Source organism: Petromyzon marinus, unplaced genomic scaffold (genome assembly GCF_048934315.1).
Source record: "Petromyzon marinus isolate PM22_M1 ecotype Great Lakes invasive population unplaced genomic scaffold, UKy_Petmar_22M1.pri1.0 PM_Scaffold_17, whole genome shotgun sequence".
NCBI lineage: Eukaryota > Metazoa > Chordata > Hyperoartia > Petromyzontiformes > Petromyzontidae > Petromyzon > Petromyzon marinus.
Genome location: NW_027423135.1, coordinates 1,406,621 through 1,424,880, shown reverse-complemented (window position 1 = coordinate 1,424,880; position 18,260 = coordinate 1,406,621). Strand labels below are relative to the sequence as shown.

General features: G+C 54.3%; 1 protein-coding gene across 1 annotated transcript in view; it reads right to left on the bottom strand.

The window, feature by feature from the left end:
- LOC116956724 (G2/mitotic-specific cyclin-B3) overlaps nt 1-18,042 on the bottom strand; it is a 40,697-nt gene extending 22,655 nt beyond the window's left edge. Inside the window, exons 1-6 of the mRNA XM_076063689.1 lie at nt 18,034-18,042; nt 15,918-16,056; nt 8,862-9,040; nt 4,549-4,647; nt 2,492-2,580; nt 498-777 (exon numbers count right to left, since the gene is read on the bottom strand). Coding sequence (XP_075919804.1) covers nt 498-777; nt 2,492-2,580; nt 4,549-4,647; nt 8,862-9,040; nt 15,918-16,056; nt 18,034-18,042 — 795 coding nt within the window. The remainder of the gene's footprint in view (nt 1-497; nt 778-2,491; nt 2,581-4,548; nt 4,648-8,861; nt 9,041-15,917; nt 16,057-18,033) is intronic.
- Nucleotides 18,043-18,260: the final 218 nt, after the last annotated feature.

Sequence of the window (18,260 nt, the reverse complement as noted above, 5' to 3'; positions counted from 1 at the left end):
GGTTAACGATGGCCGTGTCAGGTTAACGATGGCCGTGTCAGATTAACGATGGCCGTGTCAGGTTCACGATGGCCGTGTCAGGTTAACGATGGCCGTGTCAGGTTCACGATGACCGTGTCAGGTTCACGATGGCCGTGTCAGGTTAACGATGGCCGTGTCAGGTTAACGATGACCGTGTCAGATTCACGATGACCGTGTCAGGTTCATGATGGCTGTGTCAGGTTCACGATGACCGTGTCAGGTTCACGATGGCCGTGTGAGGTTCACGATGGCCGTGTCAGGTTAACGAAGGCCGTGTGGGGTTAACGATGGCCGTGTCAGGTTCACGATGGCCGTGTCAGGTTCACGATGGCTGTGTGGGGTTCACGATGGCCGTGTCAGGTTCACGATGACCGTGTGAGGTTCACGATGGCTGTGTTATGTTAACGATGGCCGTGTCAGATTCACGATGTCTGTGTTATGTTAACGACGGCCGTGTTCATAATGGCCGTTATCACCTCTTCGCTGCTGTCAGCCTCCTCCTCTTCCTCCTCCTCCTCCTCCTCCACCTTCACCACCTCCACCTCCTTGCTCTCCTCCTCCTCCTCCACCACCACCACCTCCACCACCTTCACCGTCTTCACCACCTCCTTGCTCTCCAGCACCACCACCTCCTCCTCCTCCTCCTCCTCCTCCGCCACCTCCTCCACTGCACCCTCCTCCGCGGTGACGGCATTGGGCCGGGCGGGAGGACTGCACAGCAGGTCGCTCGCAATCCACTTCACCCGTGAGGAGACACTGGGAGGGTGGAGAGGGTGGGAGGGTGGAGAGGGAGGGCGGAGAGGGAGGGCGGAGAGGGAGGGAGGAGAGAAGGGGAGGGGAGGGAGGGGAGGAGAGGGCGGGGAGGGAGGGGAGGAGAGGGAGGGGAGGGAGGAGAGGGAGGAGAGGGAGGGGAGGAGAGGGAGGAGAGGGGAGGGAGGGAGGGAGGGAGGGGAGGGAGGGGAGGAGAGGGAGGGGAGGGGAGGGGAGGGAGGGGAGGGGAGGGAGGAGAGGGAGGGGAGGGAGGGGAGGAGAGGGAGGGGAGGAGAGGGAGGAGAGGGAGGGAGGAGAGGAAGGGGAGGGAGTTCATAATGGCCATGCCAGAGATTCTGTGGGATTCTGGGTTTGAGGCCTGGTCCTGGTTCTCTCTGTCAAGCACACAAGGACAAAGATCCCCCGTGTAGCTTTGACCAGACCGCAGGGGAAAGTGATCCTCATGGCCGTACCCCGGGGTACCAGATAACGCAAACTGGCCGAGACAATTCAACATTTTATTTCTGGGACACTTTTTTTTTCCCAGGGGTACCAGTCAATCCGAAATCTGTGCCACTCCGGCCATGTCGAAACGCCAAACGTCAGCATGGCAAAAACTCAACTTTGAATCGTGCATCGTGCCCAGCTCGTAGAGAGGAGTCCATTGCCGCGTTCGCCGGCCATCGACAGACTAAAGATGACTGCATCATCACGGGCATCGTGCGAGAGCCTGGGCACCATGGGGTACCCTGGTGTACCGCCCTGGTGTACCCTGGTGTACCCTGGTGTACCGCCCTGGGGTACCCTGGTGTACCCTGGGGTACCCTGGTGTACCCTGGTGTACCGCCCTGGTGTACCCTGGTGTACCCTGGTGTACCGCCCTGGGGTACCCTGGTGTACCCTGGGGTACCCTGGTGTACCCCAGGGTACCCTGGTGTATGCCTCAGGGCATACACCAGGGTACCCTGGGGTATGCCCTGAGGTTCAAGTGTCGTTAGCGAGCAGCACCTGTGAAGGCCGGCACGGTACGCGAGGGGGTGGGAGGCCAGCACCACGCCTGGCCGCCTTTGTCTCCCCAGTGGCGATGTTTACTCATTTGAGGCCGAGCCGACCTAGGCGAGGCCCAGGACCAGTTCGGACAATCGCGAGCGGGAGTTGAACTCGGGTCGCCGAGTTCGTAGCGCAGTGGGTGACCGCTCACAGATACAAAGACTCACGCAGACACGTACACACAGACACACACAGACACCTACACACAGACACGCAGACACGCACACACGCAGACACGTACACGCAGACACGCAGACACACACACACGCAGACACGTACACACAGACACGTACACGCAGACACATACACACAGCCACGTACACACAGACACGTACAGACACACACACAGACACGTACACACACACAGACACACACAGACACGTACACACAGACACGTACACACAGACTCACGCAGACACATACACACAGACACACACAGACACGTACACACAGACACACACAGACACGTACACAGACCCACAAAGACCCACATAGACACGTACACACAGACACACACAGACAGTACACACAGACACACACAGACACACACAGACAGTACACACAGACAGTACACACAGACAGTACACACAGACAGTACACACAGACACCGACAAGACACGTGCTGACAGGTACACAGAGAGATTTACAGGCGAGGGGTGAGCGGCCTCACCTCTCCGCGATGACGTCCCCTGCGCATCTCCGGCTCGCCCCCTTCCTCGCCTGTCTCCTCGCCACCTCGTCGTCCACCTCTTCCTTATTCTGTGTCCGCCAGGGTGCGCACCGTGGGGAGCAAAGACACAGAGCCCCCCGCGAGCCTTCAACGGACGGTCGCTGGTGACACGCGGACCCCCCCCCCCGGTTTGAAACATTCAGCGCTGGCCTGCCCTACGATTCCATCCTCCCTGGGTTTAACCTGCAGGCTGGATCGTGCGAGGAGCTCGCAGGTCCTGGCACGGTCTGGGCAAGGTCCCATCGGCGGGCTCCTCCGGCCAGGCGAGGCTGCGTTGGCTGGGTCACGTAGCCACCGCATGGCCCAGCAGACACCGCATGGCCCAGCAGCTTCTGTTCGGCCGCATCGAGGGGGCTAAACGGGCACGGCACGGGCTAGAGAAGAGATGGAGTGATGTGGTACAGGAGGACGTGGAGCTGAGTGGACTTGCCGATGACTGGTACCAGCGGTGTCAAGATCGGCCTCTGTGGAGGAGGCTCATGAAGGATGCTACTGGGCAGTTGGAGGCAGTCGCCCTCCAACAACAACGGAGGGCGGAGGAGCGACGCTCACAACAATGAGCGGAGCGCCGGGCGGATAAAATGCAGCGAGTTGGCACGGTACGGGGCACAGGTGGTGCATCAGCCAGTCATCTCAGTCAACCCACGGCACTTGCTGGGTCTGTCCCGTGACCTCCTGCACCTAGCCTGGCACAGCAGTCAACCCACGGCACGTGCTGGGTCTGTCCCATGACATCCTGCACCTAGCCTGGCACAGCAGTCAACCCACGGCACCTGCAGGGTCTGTCCCGTGACCTCCTGCACCTAGCCTGGCACAGCAGTCAACCCATGGCACATGCTGGGTCTGTCCCGTGACCTCGTGAACCTAGCCTGGCACAGCAGTCAACCCATGGCACCTGCAGGGTCTGTCCCGTGACCTCGTGAACCTAGCCTGGCACAGCAGTCAACCCATGGCACCTGCAGGGTCTGTCCCGTGACCTCGTGAACCTAGCCTGGCACAGCAGTCAACCCACGGCACCTACTGGGTCTGTCCCGTGACATCCTGCCAGCAACGAGGTTTCCACACTTCAAGTGGCCTCAAGGTGCACCTAGGCTGGCACAAGCGCCATGGTCAGAAAGCTTGTTGTTGTTGTTGATGTTCACGTGTGTGTGTACCTGTGTGTGTGTGTGTGTACCTGCGTGTGTGTGTGTACCTGTGTGTGTGTGTGTACCTGTGTGTACCTGTGTGTGTACCTGTGTGTGTGTGTGTGTGTACCTGCGTGTGTGTGTGTACCTGTGTGTGTGTGTGTACCTGTGTGTACCTGTGTGTGTACCTGTGTGTGTGTGTACCTGCGTGTGTGTGTGTACCTGTGTGTGTGTACCTGTGTGTGTGTGTGTACCTGTGTGTGTGTGTACACTGTGTGTAGGTGGGGAGCGGTAGTGTAACGGTTAGCACGCTGCGCTATGAACCTGGCGACCCTGGTTCGATTCCCGCTCACGGCCAACACTGGCGGTGACGATTATCTGAACCGGTCCCGGGCCTCCCCTAGGTCGACTCAGCCTCAAATGAGTACCTGGTGCGGTGTGTAAACATCGCCACCCACTAGGGAGACAAAGGCGGTCGGGCGTGTTGCTGGCCACCCACCCCCTCGTGTGCCACAATGCCGGTAGCCTTCACAGGTGCTGCTCGCTAACAGCACTTGCCCCTGAAGCCTGTTAGAGGCTACACGGGGGATCTTTGTCTGTGTCTACCTTCACAGGTGCTGCTGCTACTCGCTACTAACAGCACTTGCCCCTGCAGTCTGTTAGAGGCTACACGGGGGAGCTTTGTCTGTGTCTACCTTCACAGGTGCTGCTGCTACTCGCTACTAACAGCACTTGCCCCTACAGTCTGTAGAGGCTACACGGGGGATCTTTGTCTGTGTCTACCTTCACAGGTGCTGCTGCTACTCGCTACTAACAGCACTTGCCCCAGTGGTGTCGAGGCTACACGGGGGAGCTTTGTCTGTGTCTACCTACGTTGGTGATGTCTCCCAGGGCTGACCGCTTCTTAGCAGCTCCCTGCGGCGACGGAGGGAGCCTCTTGAGTTGGGGGGGGCCACACTTACCCCTCGCCTTCTGTAGACAACACACACACACAGAGACACACAGAGACACACATACACACTTACCCCTCGCCTTCTGTAGACAACATACACACACAGAGACACACACACAGAGACACATACAGACTTACCCCTTGCCTTCTGTAGACACAACACACACACACAGAGACACACACACACAGACACACACACAGAGACACACAGAGACACATACACACAGAGACACACACACATACACACTTACCCCTTGCCTTCTGTAGACACAACACACACACACAGAGACACACAGACACACACACAGAGACACACAGAGACACATACACACAGAGACACACACACATACACACTTACCCCTCGCCTTCTGTAGACAACATACACACATACACACAGACACACACACATACACACTTACCCCTCGCCTTCTGTAGACAACACACAGAGACACACACACAGAGACACACAGAGACACACACACACAGAGACAAATACACACTTACCCCTCGCCTTCTGTAGACACAACACACACACATACACACTTACCCCTCGCCTTCTGTAGACAACACAGAGACACACACACACAGATATAGACACTCACACACACAGAGACATACACACAGAGACACATACAGACTTACCCTCGCCTTCTGTAGACACAACACACACACACACAGAGACACACACACACACAGAGACACATACACAAAGAGACACATACACACAGAGACACATACAGACTTACCCCTTGCCGTCTGTAGACACAACACACACACACAGAGACACACACACACACAGAGACACACACACAGAGACACACAGAGACACACATACAGACTTACCCCTTGCCTTCTGTAGACACAACACACATGCACACAGAGACACACATACACAGAGACACACAGACACACTCACACACAGAGACACACACACACACAGACACACACACACAGAGACACACACACACAGAGACACACATACAGACTTACCCCTTGCCTTCTGTAGACACAACACACACACACAGAGACACACACACACAGAGACACACAGAGACACACACACAGAGACACACAGAGACACACACACAGAGACACACACACAGAGACACACACACAGAGACACATACAGACTTACCTCTCGCCTTCTGTAGACACAACACACACACACACAGACACGCACACACAGAGATACACACACACACCGAGACACACAGAGACACACATACAGACTTACCCCTTGCTTTCTGTAGACACAACACATATACACACAGAGACACACATACACAGAGAGACACACACACAGACACACTCACACACAGAGACACACACACACAGAGACACACACACACACACAGACACACACACACAGAGACACACATACAGACTTACCCCTAGCCTTCTGTAGACACAACACACACGCACACAGAAACACACACACACAGACACACACAGAGACACACACACACATACACACAGAGACACACACACAGAGACACATACACAGAGACACACACACATACACAGACACATACAGAGACACACACACATAGACACCACACAGACACACACACAGAGACACGACACAGACACATACAGAGACACACACACACCACACAGAGACAGAGACACACACAGAGACACACACACAGAGACACACACACAGAGACACACACACAGAGACACACACACAGAGACACACACACAGAGACACCACACAGACATCACACAGAGACACACACAGAGACACACACACAGAGACACACACACAGAGACACACACACAGAGACACACACACAGAGACACACACACAGACACCACACAGAGACACACACACACAGACACCACACAGACACACACACAGAGACACCAGACAGAGACACCGCACAGAGACACACACACAGAGACACACACACAGAGACACCACACACACACAGAGACACACACAGAGACACACACACATAGACACCACACAGACACCACACAGAGACACACACAGACATAGACACACACAGACAGAGACACACAAACAGACACAGACATAGACACACACACAGACACACAAACACACACAGACATAGACACACACAGAGAGACAGAGACACCCAGACAGAGACACAGACAGGTACACACAGACATAGGCACAGACAGACAGACACACACAGACATAGACACACACAGACATGTGTGGTGAGTGAGGTGAGTGTGCTGGTGAGTGGTGTGGTGAGTGAGGTGAGTGTGCTGGTGAGTGGTGTGGTGAGTGGTGTGGTGAGTGTGGTGGTGAGTGTGGTGGTGAGTGGTGTGGTGAGTGTGGTGGTGAGTGTGGTGGTGAGTGTGCTGGTGAGTGTGGTGGTGAGTGGTGAGGTGAGTGGTGTGGTGAGTGTGGTGGTGAGTGTGCTGGTGAGTGGTGTGGTGAGTGTGGTGGTGAGTGTGGTGGTGAGTGGTGTGGTGAGTGTGGTGGTGAGTGTGGTGGTGAGTGGTGTGGTGAGTGTGGTGGTGAGTGTGGTGGTGAGTGGTGTGGTGAGTGTGGTGGTGAGTGGTGAGGTGAGTGGTGAGGTGAGTGTGGTGGTGAGTGGTAAGGTGAGAGTGGTGAGGTGAGTGTGGTGGTGAGTGGTAAGGTGAGTGTGGTGGTGAGTGTGGTGGTGAGTGTGAGGTGAGTGTGGTGGTGAGTGGTGTGGTGAGTGGTGAGGTGAGTGTGGTGGTGTGGTGAGTGTGGTGGTGAGTGGTGTGGTGAGTGTGCTGTGAGTGTGGTGGTGAGTGGTGGAGGTGGGTGAGTGTGGTGGTGAGTGTGTGGGTGAGTGGTGTGGGAGTGGTGGTGAGTGTGGTGGTGAGTGGTGTGGTGGTGAGTGTGGTGGTGAGTGTGGTGGTGAGTGGTGGGGTGAGTGGTGTGTGGTGGTGTGGGGTGAGTGTGGTGGTGAGGTGTGGGGGTGAGTGTGGTGGTGAGTGGTGAGGTGAGTGGTGAGGTGAGTGTGGTGGTGAGTGGTAAGGTGAGAGTGGTGAGGTGAGTGTGGTGGTGAGTGGTAAGTGAGTGTGGTGGTGAGTGTGGTGGTGGTTGGTGAGGTGAGTGTGGTGGTGAGTGGTGTGGTGAGTGGTGAGGTGAGTGTGGTGTGGTGGAGTGTGGTGGTGAGTGTGGTGGTGAGTGTGGTGGTGGTGTTGGTGAGTGTGGTGTGTGGTGGGTGTGGTGGTGAGTGGTGTGGTGAGTGTGGTGGTGGTGGTGTGGTGGTGGTGGTGGTGAGTGTGGTGGTGTGTGGTGGTTCAGTGTGGGTAGTGTGGTGGTGATTGTGGTGAGCACCTGCTGCTGGTGGTGGGTGGTGGTGAGTGTGGTGGTGGGTGTGGTGGTGAGTGTGGTGGTGGTGAGTGTGGTGGTGAGTGGTGTGGTGAGTGTTGTGGTGAGTGTGGTGGTGAGTGTGGTGGTGAGTGTGGTGGTGAGTGGTGAGGTGAGTGGTGAGGTGAGTGTGGTGGTGAGTGGTGTGGTGAGTGTGGTGGTGAGTGTGGTGGTGGTGAGTGTGGTGGTGAGTGTGGTGGTGGGAGTGGTGTGGTGGTGAGTGTGGTGGTGAGTGGTGTGGTGGTGAGTGGTGAGTGTGGTTGTGAGTGGTGTGGTGAGTGTGATGGTGAGTGTGGTGGTGAGTGGTGTGGTGAGTGTGGTGGTGAGTGTGGTGGTGAGTGTGGTGGTGAGTGTGGTGATGTGGTGAGTGGTGTGGTGAGTGTGCTGGTGAGTGTTGTGGTGAGTGTTGTGGTGAGTGGTGTGGTGAGTGTGGTGGTGTGTGTGGTGGTGAGTGTGGTGAGTGGTGTGGTGAGTGGTGTGGTGAGTGTGGTGGTGAGTGGTGTGGTGAGTGGTGTGGTGAGTGTGCTGGTGAGTGTTGTGGTGAGTGGTGTGGTGAGTGTGGTGGTGTGGTGAGTGTGGTGGTGAGTGTGGTGGTGAGTGTGGTGAGTGGTGTGGTGAGTGGTGTGGTGAGTGTTGTGGTGAGTGTGGTGGTGAGTGGTGTGGTGAGTGTGCTGGTGAGTGTTGTGGTGAGTGGTGTGGTGAGTGTTGTGGTGAGTGTGGTGGTGAGTGTGGTGGTGAGTGTTGTGGTGAGTGTGGTGGTGAGTGTTGTGGTGAGTGGTGTGGTGAGTGTGGTGGTGAGTGTGGTGGTGAGTGTGGTGGTGAGTGTGGTGGTGAGCACCTGCTGCTGATGCTGGTGGTGAGTGTTGTGGTGAGTGGTGTGGTGAGTGTGGTGGTGAGTGTTGTGGTGAGCACCTGCTGCTGCTGCTGGTGGTGAGTGGTGTGGTGAGTGTGCTGGTGAGTGTTGTGGTGAGTGTGGTGGTGAGTGTGGTGGTGAGTGGTGTGGTGAGCACCTGCTGCTGGTGGTGAGTGTTGGCCGAGGGAGCGGTGAGCGTGGATCTCTTGGGTGGCATGGCCTCTACAGTCGGTCCAACCTGAGACACACAACATACACACAACATACACACAACATACACAACATACATACAACATACACACAACATACAACATACACACACAACATACAACATACACACACAACATACAACATACATACAACACACAACATACAACATACACACACAACATACATACAACATACACACAACATACATACACACACAACATACACACACAACATACACACAACATACACACACACAACATACATACACACACACACAACATACATACACACAATATACACACACACAACATACATACACACAATATGCACACAACATACATACACACAACATACATACACACAACATACACACACACAACATACACACAACATACATACACACAACATACAGACAACATACATACACACAACATACACACACAACATACATACACACAATATGCACACAACATACATACACACAACATACAGACAACATACATACACACAACATACACACACACAACATACATACACACAATATGCACACAACATACATACACACAACATACATACACACAACATACAGACAACATACATACACACAACATACACACACACAACATACATACACACAATATGCACACAACATACATACACACAACATACATACACACAACATACACACAACATACATACACACAATATACACACACAACATACATACACACAATATGCACACAACATACATACACACAACATACACACACACAACATACACACAACATACATGCACACAACATACAGACAACATACATACACACAACATACATACACACAATATGCACACAACATACATACACACAACATACATACACACAACATACATACACATAACATACACACAACATACATACACACAACATACATACAACATACACACACAACATACATACAACATACACACAACATACATACAGCGAGGGAAAAAAGTATTTGATCCTCTGCTGATTTTGTACGTTTGCCCACTGACAAAGGAATGATCAGTCTATAATTTTAATGGTAGGTTTATTTGAACAGTGAGAGACAGAATAACCACAAGAAAATCCAGAAAAACGCATGTCAAAAATGTTATAAACTGATTTGCATTTTAATGAGGGAAATAAGTATTTGACCCCCTCTCAATCAGAAAGATTTCTGGCTCCCAGGTGTCCTTTATACAGGTAACGAGCTGAGATTAGGAGCACACTCTTAAAGGGAGTGCTCCTAATCTCAGCTTGTTACCTGTATAAAAGACACCTGTCCACAGAAGCAAGCAATCAATCAGATTCCAAACTCTCCACCATGGCCAAGACCAAAGAGCTCTTCAAGGATGTCAGGGACAAGATTGTAGACCTACACAAGGCTGGAATGGGCTACAAGACCATTGCCAAGCAGCTTGGTGAGAAGGTGACAACAGTTGGTGCGATTATTCGCAAATGAAACAATCACAAACGAGCTGTCAATCTCCCTCGGCCTGGGGCTCCATGTAAGATCTCACCTCGTGGAGTTGCAATGATCATGAGAACGGTGAGGAATCAGCCCAGAACTACACGGGAGGATCTTGTCAATGATCTCAAGGCAGCTGGGACCATAGTCACCAAGAAAACAATTGGTAACACACTACGCCGTGAAGGACTGAAATCCTGCAGCGCCCACAAGGTCCCCCTGCTCAAGAAAGCCATATCCATGCTCCGTCTGAAGTTTGCCAATGAACATCTGAATGATTCAGAGGACAACTGGGTGAAAGTGTTGTGGTCAGATGAGACCAAAATGGAGCTCTTTGGCATCAACTCAACTCGCCGTGTTTGGAGGAGGAGGAATGCTGCCTATGACCCCAAGAACACCATCCCCACCGTCAAACATGGAGGTGGAAACATTATGCTTTGGGGGTGTTTTTCTGCTAAGGGGACAGGACAACTTCACCGCATCAAAGGGACGATGGACGGGGCCATGTACCGTCAAATCTTGGGTGAGAACCTCCTTCCCTCAGCCAGGGCATTGAAAATGAGTCGTGGATGGGTATTCCAGCATGACAATGACCAAAAACACACGGCCAAGGCAACAAAGGAGTGGCTCAAGACGAAGCACATTAAGGTCCTGGAGTGGCCTAGCCAGTCTCCAGACCTTAATCCCATAGAAAATCTGTGGAGGGAGCTGAAGGTTCGAGTTGCCAAACGTCAGCCTCAAAACCTTAATGACTTGGAGAAGATCTGCAAAGAGGAGTGGGACAAAATCCCTCCTGAGATGTGTGCAAACCTGGTGGCCAACTTCAAGAAACGTCTGACCTCTGTGATTGCCAACAAGGGTTTTGCCACCAAGTACTAAGTCATGTTCTGCAGAGGGGTCAAATACTTATTTCCCTCATTAAAATGCAAATCAATTTATAACATTTTTGACATGCGTTTTTCTGGATTTTGTTGTTGTTATTCTGTCTCTCACTGTTCAAATAAACCTACCATTAAAATCATAGACTGATCATTCCTTTGTCAGTGGGCAAACGTACAAAATCAGCAGGGGATCAAATACTTTTTTCCCTCACTGTACATACAACATACACACACAACATACATACAACATACACACACAACATGCATATACACACAACATACATACACACACAACATACACACAACATACATACAACATACACACACCATACATACAACATACACACACACACTACACACACCACACACACACTACACACATCACACACACACTACACACACACTACACACACTACACACACTACACACCACACACACTACACACACACTGCACACACACAATACACACACACGATACACACACACCACACACACACTACACACCACACACACTACACACACACTGCACACACACTACACACACTACACACCACACACACACTACACACACACTGCACACACACACTACACACCACACATACACACTACACTACACACACACACTACACACACTACACACCACACACACGATACACACACACTACACACCACACACACACCACACATACACACTACACACCACACACAGTACACACACACTACACACACACCACACATACACACACCACACATATACACTACACACACTACACTACACACACACCACACACACTACACACCACACACACTACATACACACACTACACACCACTACACACACACTACACACCACACACACACACTACACACTACACACACTACACACACTGCACACACCACACACACTACACCACACACACACACTACACACCACACACACACTACACACCACACACACTACACACACACACTACACACATACACCACACACACTACACACACACACTACACACACACACCACACACACTACACACACACACCACACACACCACACTACACACACAAAGACAAAGATCCCCCGCATAGCCTTCGACAGACCGTTCTAGGGGCAAGTGCTGCTAGCGACCACCTCTATGAAGGCTGCCGCCACATCACCAATACCGTCACCACGGCGCCCGTGCCAGGCTAGGTGCACCACCAGCTGTGACCCCTCCTGTGCCAGGCTAGGTGCACCACCAGCTGTGACCCCTCCTGTGCCAGGCTAGGTGCACCACCAGCTGTGACCCCTCCTGTGCCAGGCTAGGTGCACCACCAGCTGTGACCCCCACTGTGCCAGGCTAGGTGCACCACCAGCTGTGACCCCTCCTGTGCCAGGCTAGGTGCACCACCAGCTGTGACCCCCACTGTGCCAGGCTAGGTGCACCACCAGCTGTGACCTCCACTGTGCCAGGCTAGGTGCACCACCAGCTGTGACCCCTCCTGTGCCAGGCTAGGTGCAGGAGGTCACGGGGCTCCGCTCGTTGTTGTGAGCGTCGCTCCTCTGCGTCTGCCTCCAGTTGCCCAGCAGCAACGTCACAGTGCACCTAGCCTGGCACCAGCCTCACAGTGCACCTAGCCTGGCACCAGCGTCACAGTGCACCTAGCCGGGCACCAGCGTCACAGTGCAACTAGCCTGGCACCAACCTCACAGTGCACCTAGCCTGGCACCAGCGTCACAGTGCACCTAGCCTGGCACCAGCCTCACAGTGCACCTAGCCTGGCACCAGCCTCACAGTGCACCTAGCCTGGCACCAGCGTCACAGTGCACCTAGCCTGGCACCAACCTCACTGTGCACCTAGCCTGGCACCAGCCTCACAGTGCACCTAGCCTGGCACCAGCGTCACAGTGCACCTAGCCTGGCACCAGCGTCACAGTGCACCTAGCCTGGCACCAGCGTCACAGTGCACCTAGCCTGGCACCAGCGTCACAGTGCACCTATGCTGGCACCAGCGTCACAGTGCACCTAGCCTGGCACCAGCGTCACAGTGCACCTAGCCTGGCACCAGCCTCACAGTGCACCTAGCCTGGCACTAGCGTCACAGTGCACCTAGCCTGGCACCAGCCTCACAGTGCACCTAGCCTGGCACCAGCGTCACAGTGCACCTAGCCGGGCACCAGCGTCACAGTGCAACTAGCCTGGCACCAACCTCACAGTGCACCTAGCCTGGCACCAGCGTCACAGTGCACCTAGCCTGGCACCAGCCTCACAGTGCACCTAGCCTGGCACCAGCCTCACAGTGCACCTAGCCTGGCACCAGCGTCACAGTGCACCTAGCCTGGCACCAACCTCACTGTGCACCTAGCCTGGCACCAGCCTCACAGTGCACCTAGCCTGGCACCAGCGTCACAGTGCACCTAGCCTGGCACCAGCGTCACAGTGCACCTAGCCTGGCACCAGCGTCACAGTGCACCTAGCCTGGCACCAGCGTCACAGTGCACCTATGCTGGCACCAGCGTCACAGTGCACCTAGCCTGGCACCAGCGTCACAGTGCACCTAGCCTGGCACCAGCCTCACAGTGCACCTAGCCTGGCACTAGCGTCACAGTGCACCTAGCCTGGCACCAGCCTCACAGTGCACCTAGCCTGGCACCAGCCTCACAGTGCACCTAGCCTGGCACCAGCCTCACAGTGCACCTAGCCTGGCACCAGCGTCACAGTGCACCTAGCCTGGCACCAGCGTCACAGTGCACCTAGCCTGGCACCAGCCTCACAGTGCACCTAGCCTGGCACCAGCCTCACTGTGCACCTAGCCTGGCACCAGCGTCACAGTGCACCTAGCCTGGCACCAGCGTCACAGTGCACCTAGCCTGGCACCAGCGTCACAGTGCACCTAGCCTGGCACCAGCGTCACAGTGCACCTATGCTGGCACCAGCGTCACAGTGCACCTAGCCTGGCACCAGCGTCACAGTGCACCTAGCCTGGCACCAGCGTCACAGTGCACCTAGCCTGGCACCAGCGTCACAGTGCACCTAGCCTGGCACCAGCGTCACAGTGCACCTATGCTGGCACCAGCGTCACAGTGCACCTAGCCTGGCACCAGCGTCACAGTGCACCTAGCCTGGCACCAGCCTCACAGTGCACCTAGCCTGGCACTAGCGTCACAGTGCACCTAGCCTGGCACCAGCCTCACAGTGCACCTAGCCTGGCACCAGCCTGACAGTGCACCTAGCCTGGCACCAGCCTCACAGTGCACCTAGCCTGGCACCAGCCTCACAGTGCACCTAGCCTGGCACCAGCCTCACAGTGCACCTAGCCTGGCACCAGCCTCACAGTGCACCTAGCCTGGCACTGGCCCGGTGGCGTCCTTCACGAGCCTCCTCCTCCACACCGCACTCAACAACAATGCTAACCCTACACACAGCACGCACACAGCACACACAGCACACACACATAGCACACACAGCACACACACATAGCACACACACACAGCACACACACACAGCACACACACACAGCACACACACACACAGCACACACACACATAGCACACACAGCACAGCACACACACACACAGCACACACACACATAGCACACACAGCACAGCACACACACATAGCACACACAGCAAGCACACACAGCACACACACATAGCACACACAGCACAGCACACACACATAGCACACACACACAGCACACACACACACAGCACACACACACAGCACACACACAGCACACACACACAGCACACATCACACACACACACAGCACACACACATAGCACACACACATAGCACACACATAGCACACACACAGCACACACACACAGCACACACACAGCACACACACATAGCACACACACATAGCACACACACACAGCACACACACACACATAGCACACCACGCGCACACACACAGCACACACACAGCACACACCACACCACGCACACAGCACACCACACACACACAGCACGCACACACAGAGCAAGCACACACACACAGCAAACACACACAGCATACACACACAGCACACACACACAGCACGCACAGCACACACAGCACGCACACAGCACACACAGCACGCACACACAGAGCAAGCACACAGCACGCACACACAGAGCAAGCACACACAGCGCACACTCACTACACACACACAGCACGCGCACAACACGCACACAGCACACCACACACACAGCACGCACACACACAGCACACCACACACACAGCACACCACACACACAGCACACCACACACAGCACGCAACCAGCACATCACACACAACACGCACACCACTCACACATCACACACACTCACACAACACGCACAGCACACACATCACACACCACTCACTCATCACACACACAACACGCACAGCACACACATCACACACCACTCACACCACTCACACATCACACACACAACACGCACAGCACACACGCACACATCACACACCACTCACACCACTCACTCACCACACACACTCACACAACACGCACAGCACACACATCACACACCACTCACACATCACGCCACGCCATCAATGGACACTTACCAACCTCCAAAGTGAAACGTCTTCTCGCTTCCACAACTGCAATGTTGTATAAACCAATCGCTACAGACTCTATCTTTACGTCCTGTCGCTACGTAGCTAACGTACGGTGTACGTGAGTGTATAAAAGTAATAAAAGTAGTAAACTATCTGACGTCTTCGTGGTAAATCGGCGACTTTAAACGCTTGAAGCCCCTCGGAGTTTCAGCAACAGCGGCAGTCACCCCACGCTGTTGTTTTTAAATTTACGCCTCGCCCTCCCATTGGTCGCCACGGAGGCGGTTTGAGCCAATCAGCACGCGGCGGGGGCGGGGCGGTTGGCCGCGACCGTTACAGGGAGGGGCGGGTGAGCGGAGGGAGGGGGCGGGGACGGGGGGGGAAGAGGTCAGGGGGAGGGGGTGCGGTGGTTGCGGGCGGGTAAGGAGGGGAGGGGTTGGGGTAAGAGGGGCGGGGCAAGGGAGGGAGGGGGCGGGGCAAGGGAGGGAGGGGGCGGGGCGTAGCGGCATTAATTAACTCGCTGTAAATGTTGACATTAAGCTTTCGTGACTGCAGGAAATTAAAATTATTTGGGTCTCTATGTAAAGTCACGTAGATAGGTTCAAATAAAATAAAAACTACTAGTAAATAGCAAAAAAACTACTAGATGTAGTAGTTTACTACGAGTTTTGTGTTCAAATAAAATAAAACTACTAGTTTTAGAAGTTTACTACGCGTTTTGGGTTCAAATAAAATAAAAAACTACTAGTTTTAGTAGTTCACTACGAGTTTTTGGTTCAAATAGAAAAACTACTAGTTTTAGTGTGTCGTGTGTGTGTGGTGTCGTGTGTGTGGTGTGTGTTGCATTAAGAGGGTCCACGTTTCGCAAGCGTAGAGAAGGGAGGGAATGACCGTGGCCGAGAAGACCTGAAGCTTAGTGCGGAGCGACAGACCAGGTAGCTTCCACACAGCGTTATGCAACCTTAATGGAACATCTTTGCCGGTTATAAACATTTAGGCTAGCCTGCCTACGATCCATCCTGGGTTTAACCAGGCTGGATTGTGTGAGGAGCTCACAAATATTTGAAAGATCTGGGCAAGGTCCCATCAGTGAGCTCCTCCGGCAGGCAAGGCTGCGATGGCTGGGTCATGTAGCCCACATGCCCAGCCACCGCATGCCGAAACAGCTTTTGTTCGGCCGGATTGAGGGGGCTAAACGGGCGCGGCACGGGCTAGAGAAGAGATGGAGTGATGTGGTACAGGAGGACGTGTAGCTGAGTGGACTTGCCGATGACTGGTACCAGCGGTGTCAAGATCGGCCTCTGTGGAGGAGGCTCGTGAAGGATGCTACTGGGCAGTTGGAGGCAGTCGCCCTCCAACAACAACGGAGGGCGGAGGAGCGACGCTCACAACAACGAGCGGAGCGCCGGGTAGCTAAATCACAGCAGGTTGGCACAGTAGGGGGCACAGGTGGTGCATCAGCCAGTCATCTCAGTCAGTCGACCCGTGGCACCTGGGTCTGCCCCGTGACCTCCTGCCAGCGGGCGTTCGACACTTCACGTGGCTTCAAGGTGCACATAGCCTGGCACAAGCGTCGTGGTGACGTCACCGCCACTTAGTGGCGAATGGCGGTTGTTGTGGTGTGTGTGAGTGGTGTGCGTGGTGCGTGGTGTGTGTGGTGTAGGTTATGGTGTGTGTGGTGTAGTGTGTGTGGTGTGTGGGGAGTGGTGTGTATGGTGTGTGTAGTGTATGGTGTGTGTGGTGTGGTGTGTATGGTGTTTGTGGTGTAGTGTATGGTGTTTGTGGTGAAGTGTATGGTGTGTGTCGTGTAGTGTGTGGTGTGTGTGGAGTGGTGTGTATGGTGTAGTGTGTGGTGTGGCGTGGGTGGTGTGTGTGGTGTGGGTGGTGTGTGTGGAGTGTGGTGTGTGTGTGGTGTGGTGCATCAGCCACTCGTATCAGCCAGTTGACCCGTGGCACTTGCTGGGTCTGCCCCGTGACCTCCTGCCAGCGGGCGTTCGACACTTCACGTGGCCTCAACGTGCACCCAGCCTGGCACAAGCGTCGTGGTGACGTCACCGCCACTTAGTGGCGAATGTCGGTTGTTGTTCTTGAGAGGGAATCAATAGGCGACGTTTCAGTCGACGGGCCTTCCGCATGGTACACGTGTGTGTACGTGTGGTGCTGTCAAGGGACATTGCCCGAAACGTCGCCCCCACCCCCCCCACCCACTACTGGCAGACTAACGCACAGGGGCAGCTGCCACTGGGGGTGCCCCTTAGTCGATCCCACGGCTTGCAATTAAAGAGGCCTGACCCATCCAGCAGTGGATAGACCACGCGCCATTGGTGAACGCAGTGAACGCTAGGAGTGTCCA